The following is a 15,800-nucleotide window of genomic DNA, read 5'->3' as shown; positions in this document are numbered from 1 at the left end:
GTGTTGAGAACAATTGATCTATCCTCTTAGCAAATTTCAAGCATATAACTTAATATTATAGTCACCATGCTATACAGTAGCATGAAAATTTATACTTTTTGAACAATATCTCCCCTTTCCCCCCATCTTCCAGACACTATTTACCACCATTCTACTCTCTATTACTATTCTCTATTTTCTGAAAAAAGTTATTTCATACATTTTTCCTAGTTTTCTAGTTGATTGAGAGTTTCTGGGGTACTAGTGCTCTGTTCTGACCTGACGTGAAAGTCTTATTTTAGTATTTTATTTGTTTAGAGATGCAAAACTATAAATGTTGACAGCATTCATATTCGTCCCCAAAACTGAAAAAATAAGCCCAGTGAATATAGTTCTTGCAAAAGTTTATATTATTATCATGATGTATTTTTACTTGTGTATTCTACTAATTCTACTTATTCTACTAATAGCAATGTGGAAAGTCTAGCTGTTGTAATTTTCGAACTTGTACACTGAAATCAGGAGCACGGTGTGGTCATGGATTATGCTGCAAGAACTGTCAAGTAAGATTTAAGTTTATTAATATCTTCCAAGTATATAATGAATCATGTCTTAGATACCTTAGTACATTTAGACCTATGGCAGTAAGTAAAAATAAGTGAACTTTTTGAAACTAATATTACACTTTATGTTAACTAACTGGAATTTGAATAAAGGGTTAAAAATAAATGAACTTTCAAATAAAGAAAAAGATACTAAATTCAGAATCAGATTTCTGATTTTGTGAACCTTAGTTGGGTATTCAGGTTTCCTTCTTATGGCCATTATTTTGCCATAATATTTATGCTGATGTTCTTAAGCCTTGATTGAGAGCTACCATAAAATTATTCAATATAGATCTCCATTAAAAGGGACTTTTAATTTATTCTATCCAATATTTATATTTTTATAAGTAAAAATATTGTTACTAGTTGTGATAGGTAGCTCTAGGTATGTAACTGAAAGACACAGCAGTTTCCCATAAATATATAAATAATGAAACTCAGTAGAAGTAGCATTTTCCAAATGCTACATTAGCAAAAAGTTTAAACTGCAAACTTAACCATTTATTGAAAGATCATTTGATTTAAAGATCACACACTAGTTTATATGTAGAAGATGTTGACTCTTGTCCTGTGTTTTCCTTATTAGCTCCTCCAATATATTTATAACAAATTTGTCATTTGAGAATTCGTCTATTACCTGCTATGGGTTCTGCATTCTTGATTATCCTTGACTGATGCAGTTTTATGTTATTTTTTTCTAGAATCTTATCATGTGGTTACATTCTTACCTCTGTGATCTTTTTAGTGTCAACTTGAAGTCATGAATTAAGATGTATGAAATAGATGCCCATTTAAGAGTGTTTCAGAATTCTGTATTTGAAAGTGTTAATTACCTATAGGATAATTCAAGAGAAAGATTAATTATTTAATTAATATAATTAATTTTGGGGTGCCTGTGTGGCTCAGTTGGTTAAGCATCTGACTCTTGATTTGGGGTCAGGTCATGATCTCACAGTTCGTGGTTTCAAACCCTGTGTAGCGCTCTGTACTGGTGGTGTGGAGCCTGCTTGGGATTCTTTCTCTCCCTCTCTGTGTCTCCTTTGCTCATGTTGTTTCTAAAAATAAATAAACATGAAAAATTAAAAAAATATATAATTAATTTTGAAATAGAACCGTTTTAAAATAAATATTGATAAACACAACAATCTTAAATGTAATGTTTTATTTTTTGTATTTTAATTTATATTAGATTGAAAGACAAGGTGTTGAATGTAGGAAAGCAAGACATCGTGAATGTGATATTGCTGAGTTTTGTAATGGAAGCTCACCAGAATGTCAACCTGATATGACTATACACAATGGACATGTATGTAAACAAAAATATGTGTGTTATGATGGAGTCTGCCAGGATACAGATGCACGGTGTGAGGTCACATTTGGAAAAGGTAATACTATTTTGTAATGTCTACATAGTTCGTCCTTAATATTTTTATTAACATTATCAAGATAATTGGCAAATATATAATTATACATGCATATTATATTTATATATAGTTATAATATATGTACATATACATTTTATAATTCTGTATTACACTTATATGTATGTATAATTTAAATTCTATCTATATGTTTAAATTATTTATTCAGTTTAACATCTACATTTTTATTTTTTCAAACTTTATTAAGATATAACTGACAAAGATACATATTTAAGGTATATGAGTTGATGTTTTGCTAAAATAATTTTATGAAATAATTTTGAAATAATTTTGTGAAATAATTGCCACAATCAAGGTACTTAACGTATTAGTTATGTCTATATGCTGAGAAATGAAATTGCTTCATCATAATATAGTTCATTTTTAATTTTTGAGGAGTCTGTATATAGTTTTCCATAACTGCTGTACCAACTTCATTCCCAACAACAATGTACAAAGGCTCCCCTTTTTCCACTTGCCAGCACTTGTACTTTTTTTCTTTTTTATAATACCTGTCTAAAAGGTGTGAATTGTGGTTTTGATCTACATTTTTCTGATGATTAGTGATGTTGAGCACCTTTTCATATATCTGATGGTCATTTGTATGTCTTCTTTTGAGAAATGTCTATTTAGGTCTTCTGCTCTTTTTACATCTCTATTTGTTTTTGCAATTAAGTTGTATGAGTTATCACATATTTTGTAGATTAACTTTATCAGCTACATGGTTTGAAAATATTTCTCCTGCAGGTCTCATTTTCACTCTCTTGAGTGTTTTCTTTATTAAGAAGTTTTTAGTTGGATGCAGTTCCACTTGTCTACTTTTGTTTTTGCTGCCTGTGCTCCCTTGTCATATCTAAAATACTATTTTCTAGACCAATGTTCAGGAGCTTTTCCCATTTTCTTCTAGTAGTTTTACGGTTTCAGGTCTTAAGTATAAGTCCATCCAGACCCTCATCCCCAGTCTGCAGCTTTATTGAGATATAATTGACACATAACATTGTGTCATTTTAAAGTGTATACCATGTTGATTTGATATGCTTATAATTGCAAAATGATTACCACCATATTGTTAGCTAACACCTCCAACATGTCACATAATTACCATTTCCTTTTTGTAGTGAGAACATTAAAATCTTCTCTTCTAATTACTTTCAAGTATATAATACAGCATTAAGTATAAACATCATGTTGTTCATTAGATCCCCGGAACTTATTCATCTTATAGCTAGAAATTTGTCCCCTTTGACAAACATCTCTCCCTTTCCCCCACCTCCCAGCTTGTAGTAATCACAACTGTACTCTCCATTTCTATGAGTTCAGTTTTTTTAAGTGATTTCGCATGTAAGTAATATTATAGAGCATTTGTCTTTCCTTGCCTGACTTATTTCCCATAGCATAATGCCCACAAGTTTATCCATTTGGTGAAGATGGCTTCTTCCTCATGACTGAATAAAATTTCATTTTATATAAATACTATATTTTCTTTACCTATCCATCACTGACAGACACTTAGATTATTTCCATATCTTGCCTATTGTGAATAATGCTGATATAAATATGAGTGTGCAGATACCTATTCAAAATCCTGTTTTCATTTCCTTTGGACATGAACTGGATTAGAAATGGGTTGCTGGATCATATTGTAGTTCTACTTTTAACTTTTTGAGGAACCTACGTACTGCCTAATCATGGTGGTTGTACCAGTTTACCTTTTCACCAACAGTGCATAAGTGTTTCATTTTCCCCACATCTTCACCAACATTTGTTATTTCTTGAGTTTTTGATGAGAGCCATTCTAATAGGTGTAAGGAGTTATCTCATTGTGGATTTGATTTCCATTTCTCTGATATTAGTGATATATTGAGTATATTTCATGTACCTGTTGGCTATTTTTATGTCTTTGAAAATTATTGTATTCCTTTGTTCTTAAATTTTAAATCAAATTGCTTGAGTTTTTGCTATTGAGGTTTATGAGTTCTTTATATATTTTTGGAATTTCCCATACCCAGATACATGATTTGCAGATATTCTCTCCCATCCCATAGATTGTCTTCATTTTTTGATTGTTTCTTTTGGTATGCAGGAGCCTTTTAGTTTGATGAAGTCCCACTTATTATTTTTTACTTTTGTTGCTTGTGCTTTGGTATCTTATGTAAAAAGTCATTGCCAAAAACAATGTCCATGTCAATGCTTTTTCCCATGTCATTTTTTAGAATTTTTATGGTGTCAGTTCTTACATTTAAATCTTTATTTCAAGTTAATTTTTGTGAGTTGTGTCAGCTAGGGGTTTAATTCTTTTGCATATGAATATCGTGTTTTCCCAGTGTCATTTATGGAATAGATTCTCCTTTCCCCATTGAGTATTCTTGGCTCCCTCATCCAGTATTAGTTGAGCATATACATGGAGTTTGGTTCTAGGCTCTCTGTTTTGTTCCATTAGTCTGTGTCTATTCTTATACCAGTACCATGCTGTTAAAATTATTAGAGCTTTGGAGTATAAGTGAAATCAGGAATTGTGTTCCTCTAGTTTTATTTTGTCTCAGGATTGCTTTGGCTTCTCAAAATCCCTGTGGGTCCATACAAATTTTAGGATTTTTTTTCTATTTCTATGAAAAATGCCATTGGAATTTTGATATAAATTGCATTGAAACTATAGATGGTATTGGGTAGTATTGACATTTTAACACTATTAATTTGTCTGATTCATGAACACAGGATAGCTTTCCTTTGTATCTTACTAGATTTTTTCATGAAAGTCTTGTAGTTTTCAGAGTACAGACCTCAAACTTACGTGGTTAAATTTATTTTAAAGTATTTTATTGATTTTGATGCTGGTGAGAATGGTATTGTTATCTTTATTTCTTTTTCAGCTATTTTGTTGTTAGTGTATAGAAATTCAAATGACATCTATATGTTGATTTTGTAACCTGAAAATTTATCGAATTTATTAGTTCTAACACCTTTTTGATGGGGTCTTTAGGACTTTCTCCATATAAGATTATATTTTCTGCAAAGACAGTTTTACTTCTTCCTTTTCAGTTTGGATGCCCTTTATTTACTTTTCTTCCCTGACAGCTCTATGACTTCTAGTACTATTTTGAGTAGAAGTGGTATGAATGAGCACCTTTGTCTTCTTCCTGATCTTAGGGGAAAAGCTTTCAACCTTTCCAATTGTGTCTGATGCTGGCTGTGGTTTGTTATATGTGGCATTTATTGTGTTAGGGTATGTTCCTTCTGTACTCAATTTGTTGATTATTTTTTACCATGAAAGGATGTTGTATTTTGTTAAATGCTTTTTCTATATTTATTAAGAGGATTTTGTGATCTTTTATTGTTCATTCTGTTAATGTGGTGTATTACATTTATTGATATGCATATGTTGAACTATCTTTGCATTCCAGAGATAAATACCATTTGAGTATGGTGTTTGGTACCTTTTTAAAAAATATAATTTATTGTCAAATTGTCTTACATACAATACCCAGTGCTTATCCCAACAGGTGTCCTCCTCAGTGCCCATCATCCACTTTCCCATCTGCCCTACCCCCCCACCAACTCAGTTTTTTTTCTCTGTATTTAAGAGTATCTTATGGTTTGCCTCTCTCCCTCTCTTTTTATAATTCCCCCCCCCCCCCTTTCTCTTTCCCCATGGTCTTCTCTGAAGTTTCTAAAGATCCACATATGAGTGAAAACACATGATATCTGTCTTTCTCTGACTATATCACTTAGCATAATACCCTCCAGTTCCATCATGTTGCTGCAATGGCATGATTTTATTCTTTCTCATTACTAAGTAGTATTCCATTGTATATATGAACCACATCTTCCTTATCCATTCATCAGTTGATGGACATTTAGGCTCTTTCCATAATTTGGCTATAATTGAAAGCACTGCTATAAACATTGGGGTACATGTGCCCCTATACATCAGCACTCCATGATTTATAGGGATTTATAGGGAGGGTTCCTGTTTCTCCACATCCTCACCAGCATCTGTTGTTTCCTGAGTTGTTCATTTTAGCCACTCTGACTGGTGTGAGGTGGTATCTCAGTGTGGTTTTGATTTGTATTTCCCTGATGATGAGTGGCGTTGAGCATCGTTTCATATGTCTGTTGGCCATCTGGATGTCTTCTTTGGAAAAGTGTCTATTCATGTCTTCTGCCCATTTCTTCACTGGATTATTTGTTTTTTGGATGTTGATTTTGATAAATTCTTTATAGATTGTGGATACTAGCCCTTTATCTGATATGTAATTTGCAAATACCTTCTCCCATTCCGTTGGTTTCCTTTTAGTTTTGTTGATTGTTTCCTTTGTAGTGCAGAAGTTCTTTATCTTGATGAGGTCCCAATAGTTCACTTTTGCCTTTAATTCCCTTGCCTTTGGAGATGTGTCAAGTAAGAAATTGCTGCGGCTGAGGTCAAAAAGGTTTTTTCCTGCTTTCTCCTCTAGGGTTTTGATGGTTTCCTTGTCTCACATTCAGGTCTTTCATCCATTTTGAGTTTATTTTTTGTGTATGGTGTAAGAAAGTGGTCTAGTTTCATTCTTCTGCATGTTGCTGTCCAGTTGTCCCATCATCATCTTTATTCCATTGCATATTCTTTCTTGCTTTTTTGCTAAAGAGACTGTCTTTGATCCATTGGATACTCTTTCCTGCTTTGTCAAAGATTAGTTGGCTATACATTTGTGGATCTATTTCTGGTTCTCTATTCTATTTCATTGGTCTATGTGTCTGTTTTTGTGCCAGTTCCATAATGTTTTGATGATTACAGCTTTGTAGTAGAGGCTAAAGTCTGGGTTTGTGATGCCTCCTGCTTTGGTTTTCTTCTTCAGTATTACTTTGGCTATTTGGGGTCTTTTGTTGTTCCATACAGATTTTAGGATTGCTTGTTCTAGCTTTGAAAGAATGCTGGTGGTACAATTTTTATTGGGATTTCATTGAGTGTGTAGATTACTTTGGATAGTATTGACATTTTAACTATTTATTCTTCCAATCCATGAGCATGGAATGCTTTTCCATTTATTTGTGTCATCTTCAATTTCCTTCATAAGCTTTCTGTAGTTTTCAGCATATAGATATTTTACATCTTTGGTTAGGTTTATTCCTAGGTATTTTATGGTTCTTGGTGCAGTTGTGAATGGGATCAGTTTCTTTATTTTTCTTTCTGTTCCTTCATTATTGGTGTATAAAAATGCAACTGATTTTTGTACATTGATTTTGTACCCCGTGACTTTGTTGAATTCATTTATCAGTTCTAGCAGTCTTTTGGTGGAGTCTGTCGGGTTTTCTGTGTAGAGTACCATGTCGTCTGCAAAAAGTGAAAGTTTGACTTCTTCTTTGCCAATTTGGATGCCTGTTATTTCATTTTGTTGTTTGATTGCTGATGCTAGGACTTCCAACACTATGTTAAACAACAGTGATGAGAGTGGACATCCCTGTCATGTTCCTGCTCTCAGGGGGAAAGCTCTCAGTTTGTCCCAATTGAGGATATTAGCTGTGGACTTTTCATATATGGCTTTTATGATGTTTAAGTATGTTCCTTCTATCCCGACTTTCTTGAGGGTTTTTATTAAGAAAGGGTGCTATATTTTGTCAAATGCTTTTTCTGCATCTATTGACAGGATCATATGGTTCTTATCCTTTCTTTTGATGTATCACATTGATTGATTTGCGAATATTGAACCAGCCCTGTAGCCCAGGAATCCCATTTGGTCATGGTGAATAATTCTTTTTGTATGTTGTTGAATTCAATTTGCTAGTATCTTTTTCAGAATTTTTGCATCCATGTTCATCAGGGATATTGGCCTGTGGTTCTCCTTTTTTGTGGGGTCCCTGTCTGGTTTGGGAATGAAGGTAGTGCTAGCTTCATAGTATGATTATGGAAGTTTTCTTCCATTTTTATTTTTTGGACCAGCTTGAGAAGGATAGATATTAACTATGCTTTAAATGTCTGGTAGAATTCCCCAGGGAAACCATCTAGTCCTGGACTCTTATTTGTTGGGAGATTTTTGATAACTGATTCAATTTCTTTACTAGTTATGGGTCTGTTCAAATTTTCTATTTCTTCCCCTTTGAGTTTTGGTAGTGTGTGGGTGATTAGGAATTTGTCCTTTCTTCCAGGTTGTCCAGTTTGTTGGCATATAATTTTTCATAGTATTCTCTGATAATTGCTTATATTTCAAGGGATTAGTTGTAATAAATCCATTTTCATTCATGATTTTATCTATTTGGGTCCCCTGAGAAGCCTGGCTAGAGGTTTATCAATTTTGTTTATTTTTTCAAAAAACCAACTGTTGGTTTCATTGATCTGTTCTACTGTTATGTTTTTTGTTTTTTTGGATTCTATATTGCTTATTTCTGCTCTGGTCTTTATTATTTCTCTTCTTCTGCTGGCTTTGGGGTTTCTTTGCTGTTCTGCTTGTAGTTCCTTTAGGTGTGTTGTTAGATTCTGTATTTGGGATTTTTCTTGTGTCTTGACATAGGTCTGGATTGCAATGCATTTTCCTCTTAGGACTGCCTTTACTGCATCCCAAAGGGTTTGGATTGTTGTGTTTTCATTTTCGTTTGTTTCCATATATTTTTTGATTTCTTCTTTAATTGCATGGTTGACCCATTTGTTCTTTAGTAGGATGTTCTTTAACATCCATGCATTTGGAGGTTTTTCAGACTTTTTCCTGGGTTGATTTCAAGTTTCATAGCATTCTGATCTGAAAGTGTGTGCATGGTATGGTCTCAGTTCTTTTATATTTATTGAGGGGTGTTTTGTGACCCAGTATGTGATCTATCTTGGAGAATGTTCCATGTGCATTCGAGATGAATGTTTATTCTGCTGCTTTGGGATGAAAAGTTCAATATATATGTCTGTTAAGTCCCATCTGGTTCAGTGTATCATTCAGGGCCATTGTTTCTTTATTGACTTTCTGTCTAGATGATCTGTCCATTGTTGTAAGTGGGGTATTAAAGTCCCCTGTAATTACCACATTCTTACCTATAAGATCGCTTATGTTTGTGATTGTTTTATATATTTAGGTGCTTCCAAATTGTTAGCTCTTCTTGATGGATAGACCCCATAATTACTATATAATGCCCTTCTTCATCTCTTGTTACAGGCTTTAGTTTAAAATCTAGTTATCTTATAGAAGTATGGCTACTCCAGCTTTCTTTTGACTTCCAGTAGCATGATAGATGGTTTTCAATCCCCTCACTTTCATTCTGAAGGTGTCCTCAGGTCTAAAATGGGTCTCTTGTAGACAGAAAATAAATGGGTCTTATTTTTTAATCCATTCTGATACACTATATTTTTTTATCGGAGCATTGAGTCCATTTACATTGTGTTATTATTGAAAGACATGGGTTTAGAGTCATTGTGTTATCTGTAGGTTTCATGCTTGTAGTGATGTCTCTTGTCCTTTGTGGTCCTTGCAACATTTCACTCACAGAGTCCCTCTTAGGATCTCTTGTAGGGCTGGTTAGTGGTGATAAATTCCTTCAGTTTTTGTTGGTTTGGGAAACCCTTTATCTCTCCTTCTATTCTGAATGACAGGCTTGCTGGATAAAGGACTTTTGGCTGCATATTTTTCCTGTTCATCACATTGAAGATTTCCTGCCATTCCTTTCTGGCCTGCCACGTTTCAGTAGATAGGTCTGCTACTTCCCGTATGTGTCTACCCTTGTATGTTAAGGCCCGTTTATCCCTAGCTGCTTTCAAAATTCTCTCTTTATCTTTGTATTTTGCCAGTTTCACTATGATATGTTGTCCAGAAGATCGATTCAAGTTACATCTGAAGGGAGTTCTCTGTGCCTCCTGGATTTCAATGTCCATTTCCTTCCCCATATTGGGGAAGTTCCCAGCTATGATTTGTTCAAGTATATTTTGGCCTTTTCTCTCTCTTTTCTTCTTCTGGAATTCCTATGATATGGATATTGTTCTGTTTCATTGAATCACTTTGTTCTCTAATTCTCCCCTCATGATCCAAATTTTTAAAAATTTTTTTCTCAGCTTCCTCTTTTTCCATAATTTTATCTTCTATTTCACCTATTCTCCCCTCTTCCTCTTCAATCCTCGCTGTGACCACCTCCATTTTATTTTGCACCTCATTTATAGCATTTTTAATTCATCATTACTATTTTTATTTCCTTGATCTCTGCAGCAATAGATTCTCACTGTCTTCTATGCTTTTTTTCAAGCCCAGCAATTAATCTTATGACTATTATTCTAAATTCTTGTTCAGTTATATTGTTTGTATCTGTTTTGGTCAATTCTTTAGCTGTCATTTTTTCCTGGAATTTCTTTTGAGGAGAATTCTTCCATTTTTCATTTTGGCTAGTTTTCTGTCCCTTACGTGTTTTATTTATTTATTTAAAAATTTTTTTTACATTTATTTATTTTTGATAGAGAGAGACAGAACACAAGTGGGGGAGGGGCAGAGAGAGAAGGAGACACAGAATCCGAAGCAGGTTCCAGGCTCTGAGCTGTCAGCACAGAGCCCGATGCAGGGCTCAAACCCATAAACCATGAGATCATGACCTGAGCTGAAGTTGGATGCTTAACCGACTGAGCCACCCAGGTGCCCCTGTCTCTTATGTGTTTTAAAAGCTTGTTATATGCCCTGCACCTGCGAGCACTACTATATTAATGACCCCTCATTAATTACATACATTTGGTCCTAAGTCTGGTCCTAGTTCAGCTTGTCCTTGTTGATTTTCTGTCTGGATATCTATCCATTGTAGAAAGTGGAATATTTTTTATTATTTTTTAAAGAGTTTTTAAATGTTTATTTATTTTTGAGAGAGAGAAAATGTTCAAGCAGGGGAGGGACAGAGAGAGAGAGGGAGACACAGGATTGCAAGCAGGCTGTAGGCTCTGAGCTGTCAGTGCAGAGCCCGACATGGGACATGAACCCACAAACTGTGAGATAATGACTTGTGCTGAAGTTGGTTGTTTAACCAACTGAGCTACCCAGGCACCCCAGAAAGTAGAATATTTAATGTCTTGTTGTCTGTTTCTCCCTTCAATTTTGTTAGTGTTTGCTTATGATATTTAGGTACTCCAATGTTTGGTGCATATATATTTATGATTGTTGTATCTTCTTGATGAATTGACTGCCTTTTCGTGGTATAATGACCTTTATTTTTCTTGTTGCCATTTTTGGCTTAAAGTCAATTTTGTTTGATATAAGTGTAGCTATCTCTGCTTGCTTGTTTTCCACTTGCATGGAAAATCTTTTTCCTTTCCTTTATGTTTGCTTATGTGTGTCCTTATAGATGAAGTGATTCTTTTATGGGCAGCATATACTTGTTTTTTTACCTGTTCAGCAATTCTGTGTCTTTTGATTAGAAAATTTAGTTCATTTGCATTTGAGTAATTATGGATAGGTAAGGACTTACTAATTCTATCTTGTTAGTTGTTATTTTCCTATTTTGTAGTTTCCTTGTTTCTTCCTCTCTTAATATCTTCCTTTGTGAATTTGTGATTTTTCATAGTGGTGTGCTTTGGTTCCCTTCTCTTTATCATTTGTGAGTCTACTGCAGGTTTTGTTTATGGTTACCATAAGATTTACATAAATATATGTATAACAGCTTATTTTATGTTGATAGCAATTTTGATATTATAAAACCCTACCCATTTCTCCCCTCCTGTTATGTTTATGATGTCACACTTTACATCGTTTTGTAGTGTGTATCCACTGAAAAATTACTGCAGCTATTTCTATTTTTAATACATTTTTCCTTTAACCTTTATACTAGAGTTAACACACCACCATATTACAGTTATAGAGTATTATGAATTTGACTGTATCCTTGCCTTTACAAGTGTGTTGTATATTTTCATTTGTGTTCATGTTACTGATTAGCTTTTTTTCATTTCAGCTCAATAAACTTTTAGCATTTCTTCTAAGGAAGATTTAGTGTTGGATCAATTCCCTTAGCTTTTGTTTATTAGGGACAGTCTTTATCTCACCTTAATTTCTGAAGGACAACTTTGCTGGGTAAAACTGGTTACCAGTTTCTTTCTTTCAGAACTTTGAATATATCTTTCCATTCTCTCCTGGCTTGCAAGATCTCTGCTGAGAAATCTACTGACAGACCTTTAGGGGGGAGGGTCCCTTTTAGGAGACAATATTTTTCTCTTACCACTTTCTCTTGTTTTTAATTTTACATATTTTTATAATGTGTTTTTTTTTAATTATAATGTGTCTTTATTAAGTGTCTTAGAGAAGATTATTTTGGATTGAAATTTTGAGGTGATCTATTAACTTCGTAAACTTGAATGTCCAAATCTCTACTCAGGTTTGAGATGTTCTCAGCCATTATTTCTTTAAGTAAGACTTCTAGTTTTTTCTCCCTCTCTTGTCTTTCTGGGACTTCAATGATGCATATACATCATTTCTCTCAGTGGTGTCCTATAAGTCACATAGGCTTTCTTTGTTCCCTTTCATTCTTTTTCTGTTAGTTTCCCTGATTGGATAATTTCAGTTGATCTGTCTTCTAGCTTACTGATTCTTCTGCTTGGTCAGTTCTACTGTTAAACTATGCTATTGAATTCTTCAGTTTAGTCATTGTATTATTCAGCTCCAAAATTTCTGATTGGTTCTTAGGTTTTCTATTTGTTGAGCCACTCATTTTGTTCTTGTATTGTTTTTTGATTTTATTAAATTGTTAATCTGTACTTTCATGTTCTCTTGTGGCTCATCTTTAGAACAATTATTTTGAATTATTGGTTAGAAAGTTCCTGGATATTTATTTGTGAGAAGCCATTTACTGGAGGTTTACTGTATTCTTTGGGTGGCATCATGTTTCCCTGCTTTTCATGATCCCCTGTAGCCTTGTGTAGCTATCTAGTCATGAAGAAACAGTCACCTCTTCCAGACTGACTTTGATAAGGGAAGACTTTCACTTATGGTGGGGGGACTCTGAAGTAGGTGGTGACCCTGAGGCTAGTGGTGCAGTGCACCCAATTTAGGCATGTGTTGGTGGCACTTGGTCTGTGGGGTGTGGTATCTCTTTGGCTTAGGCCATTGGGGTCCACGGCATTGACATTGTGTAGTCAGACAGTCTGAAAGTGACTGCTGGGGCTCTTGGAGTCCTCAGCAAAAACTCCAGGTCCACTGGCTAGAGACTAGGTACAGGCAGTGATGATGACTAGAGGTGGTTGAGTGCACACCCTTGGCTGCAGAGGCCTTTTCCAGGTGCCTGTGTAGGGGTAGGGGTTGGTTGGATACACACTTACAGTGGTGGGGGCCAGGGAAACAGCAAGTGCCGAGGCCAATTATAGGCTCACTGGCAGCTGTCAGGTCACTGGCAGCTGTCAGGTCACTGGCTGTTGGTATACTCTACCATAGCTGCACCCTCTTAGGCATACACACTGCATTAGAGGCTGATGACAGTCTTTAGGCCACTTGTATGCAGGTGCATTGTGGAGGGGCTAGCTCCAGATAGGCCCTGAGGTGCAGACCATTAAATAAAGATGGGGCCTAGAGCAAGCCTAAAAATAGCTGGTGAGACCGTGGCTGTTAGTATGTTCCTCTGTAGCTGAACACCCTCATTCTGGATGAGCACACTGCATCTGGTGGCAGATGTCAGGTCAGCAGTGTCCAAGTGCACAGTTGTAGGGGTAGCCCAAGCATATATATGGGGGTGGGGTCTGCTGGGCTGGGTGGGGAGGTTTAGATTGGTGTCTTGCACTGCACAACCATAGAGGCCTAGGCTGACTATAAATGTAGTTCCTGGGCTCTGGCATGGGTTGGTGTGGAGGTAATGGGACGAACTCAAGTAGCTGGCTTCAGCAATCATGAATACCTGTGTGATGAAATGTTGTGAAATCTGCAGGTAATCTGCAGCAGCTGTGTGGGCCATTAGTTTCATCAGCAGTGAAACTTCTGGTTTTGTCTATAAAATAGGTCACCGTGGACCATGATTCCTTCCACTGTATGGCTATTACTAGTAATCCCTAGTTTTCTTCCTGTTTCTAGCTGCTCAGTTTTGCCAGTCAGAGTGCAGTAAAACCAAAGCAGGACCTTTGTGCAGCTTCCTGGAAGGCTGGAAGTATTGGTCACTCACCAACTTTTTCCTTTCTTTGCCGGGGAAACTCTTTCTGCCAAGAAAGTTCCCTTTTGATGATGAACAGTATCAGCTTGGGGATGGGCCACACAGACAAAATGAAGCTATCTTTTGTCTCTCTTCTTGTGTGATTACTTTCAGGTTTTTTGTACTACTTTTTTAGAGGGACTCTAAAGCTCTCCCAGAACTGTTTTTATTCATGGAGAGCTATCTAATTGTTGACATTTGTGGGCAAATGAGAAGGCTGTTGTCCCTTATGTTGCCATTTTGGTCAGGTTACTCTTAAGTCATGTTTTAAGTTTTTAATCCATTTTGAGTTGATTTTTGTGTATGATGTCAGACAGATGTCCAATTTCAATCTTCTCTCTTTTCTTTTTGATAACTCTGGCTAGGAGTTTATCAATTATGTTTATTCTTTCAAAAAAAAAAAACCCAGCTCTTAGTTTCATTCATTTGTTCTATTCTTTTTTTTTTTTTTTTTTTTGGATTCTATATTGTTTATTTCTGCTCTAATCTTTATATTTCCCTTCTTCTGCTGGCTTTGGGCTTTATTTGCTGCTTCTTTTCTAGCTCCTTTAGGTGTAAGGTTAGGTTTTGTATTTGGGACCTTTCTTGCTTCTTGAGATAGGCCTGAATTGCAATAGAATTGTGACTTGAAAATATGCATGGTATGATCTCAATCTTTTTGTACTTATTCAGGGCTGTTTTGTGACCCACTATGTGATACGTCCTGGAGAAAGTTTCATGTGCACTCGAGAAGAATGTGTATTTTGTTGCTTTAGGATAAAATTTTCTGAATGTATCTGTTAAGTCCATCCGGTCCAGTGTGTCATTCTAAGCCATTGTTTATTTATTAATTTTTCTGCTTGGATGATCTGTTCATTGCTATCAGTGGGGTGTGAAAGTCCCTACTATTATGGTATTATTATAAATGAGTTTATTTATGTTTGTTATTAATTGATTTCTATATTTGGGTTCTTTTAAGTTGGGGGCATAATTTATTTACAACTGTTAGGTCTTAGACTCCTTAATTATGATATAATGGTGTTCTTCATCTCTTGTTAAAGTCTGTGGTTTAAAAATCTAGTTTCTCTGATATACATATACCTACTCTGGGTTTCTTTTGATAAGCACCAGCATGATAGATGGCTCTCCATCCCCTCACTTTTAATCTGCAGGATCTTTAGGTCTGAAATGAGTCTCTTCTAGGCAGCATATAGATGGATCTTGTTTTTTTTTTTTAATCCATTCTGATACCCTATGTCTTTTGATTGGAGCAGTTAGTCCATTTACATTCAGAGTGATTATTTAAAGATATGAACTTAGTACCTTTTTTTTTTTTTTTTTACTTATAAAGTTGGTATTTCTGGTGATGTCTTCTGGCTTTTTGTAGGCTTTGTTGCTTTGGTCTTTTTTTTTTTCCTACACTTAGAGAGTCCCCCCTTAAAATTTCTTGCTGTGCTGGTTTAGTGGTCATGAACTCCTTTAGTTTTTGTTTGTCTGGGAAACTCTATTTCTCCTTCTATTCTGAATGACAGCCTTTATGGATAAAGCATTCTTGGCTACATATTTTTCCCATTCAGCACACTAACTATTTCCTGCTACTCCCTTCTGGCCTGCCAAGTTTCAGTGGACAAGTCTGCTGCTAACCTTATGTGTCTACCCTTTAGGTTAAGGAACTTTTGCCCCTGGCTGTTTTCAGGATTCTCTCTTTATGTTTGTAGTTTGCAGGTTT

The 15,800-nt window shown here is 35.3% G+C and overlaps 1 protein-coding gene across 10 annotated transcripts in view; it reads left to right on the top strand.

The window, feature by feature from the left end:
• Positions 1 to 15,800, top strand: part of ADAM32 (ADAM metallopeptidase domain 32) — a 170,946-nt gene that overhangs the window by 81,179 nt on the left and 73,967 nt on the right. For all 10 annotated transcript variants that reach the window (XR_006201592.1, XR_006201593.1, XM_042934793.1 and 7 more), the window contains 2 exons: positions 450 to 542; positions 1,774 to 1,969. Coding sequence is in view for 8 of the 10 variants with exons in the window: in XM_042934793.1 (XP_042790727.1) it covers positions 450 to 542; positions 1,774 to 1,969 (289 nt within the window). In the remaining 2 variants the exon portion in view is untranslated. The remainder of the gene's footprint in view (positions 1 to 449; positions 543 to 1,773; positions 1,970 to 15,800) is intronic.

The sequence above is a fragment of the Panthera leo genome, chromosome B1 (genome assembly GCF_018350215.1).
Source record: "Panthera leo isolate Ple1 chromosome B1, P.leo_Ple1_pat1.1, whole genome shotgun sequence".
Classification (NCBI taxonomy): Eukaryota; Metazoa; Chordata; class Mammalia; order Carnivora; family Felidae; genus Panthera; species Panthera leo.
The sequence above is the reverse complement of the archived record's forward strand: the minus strand, read 5'-3'. Positions and strand labels throughout refer to the sequence as shown.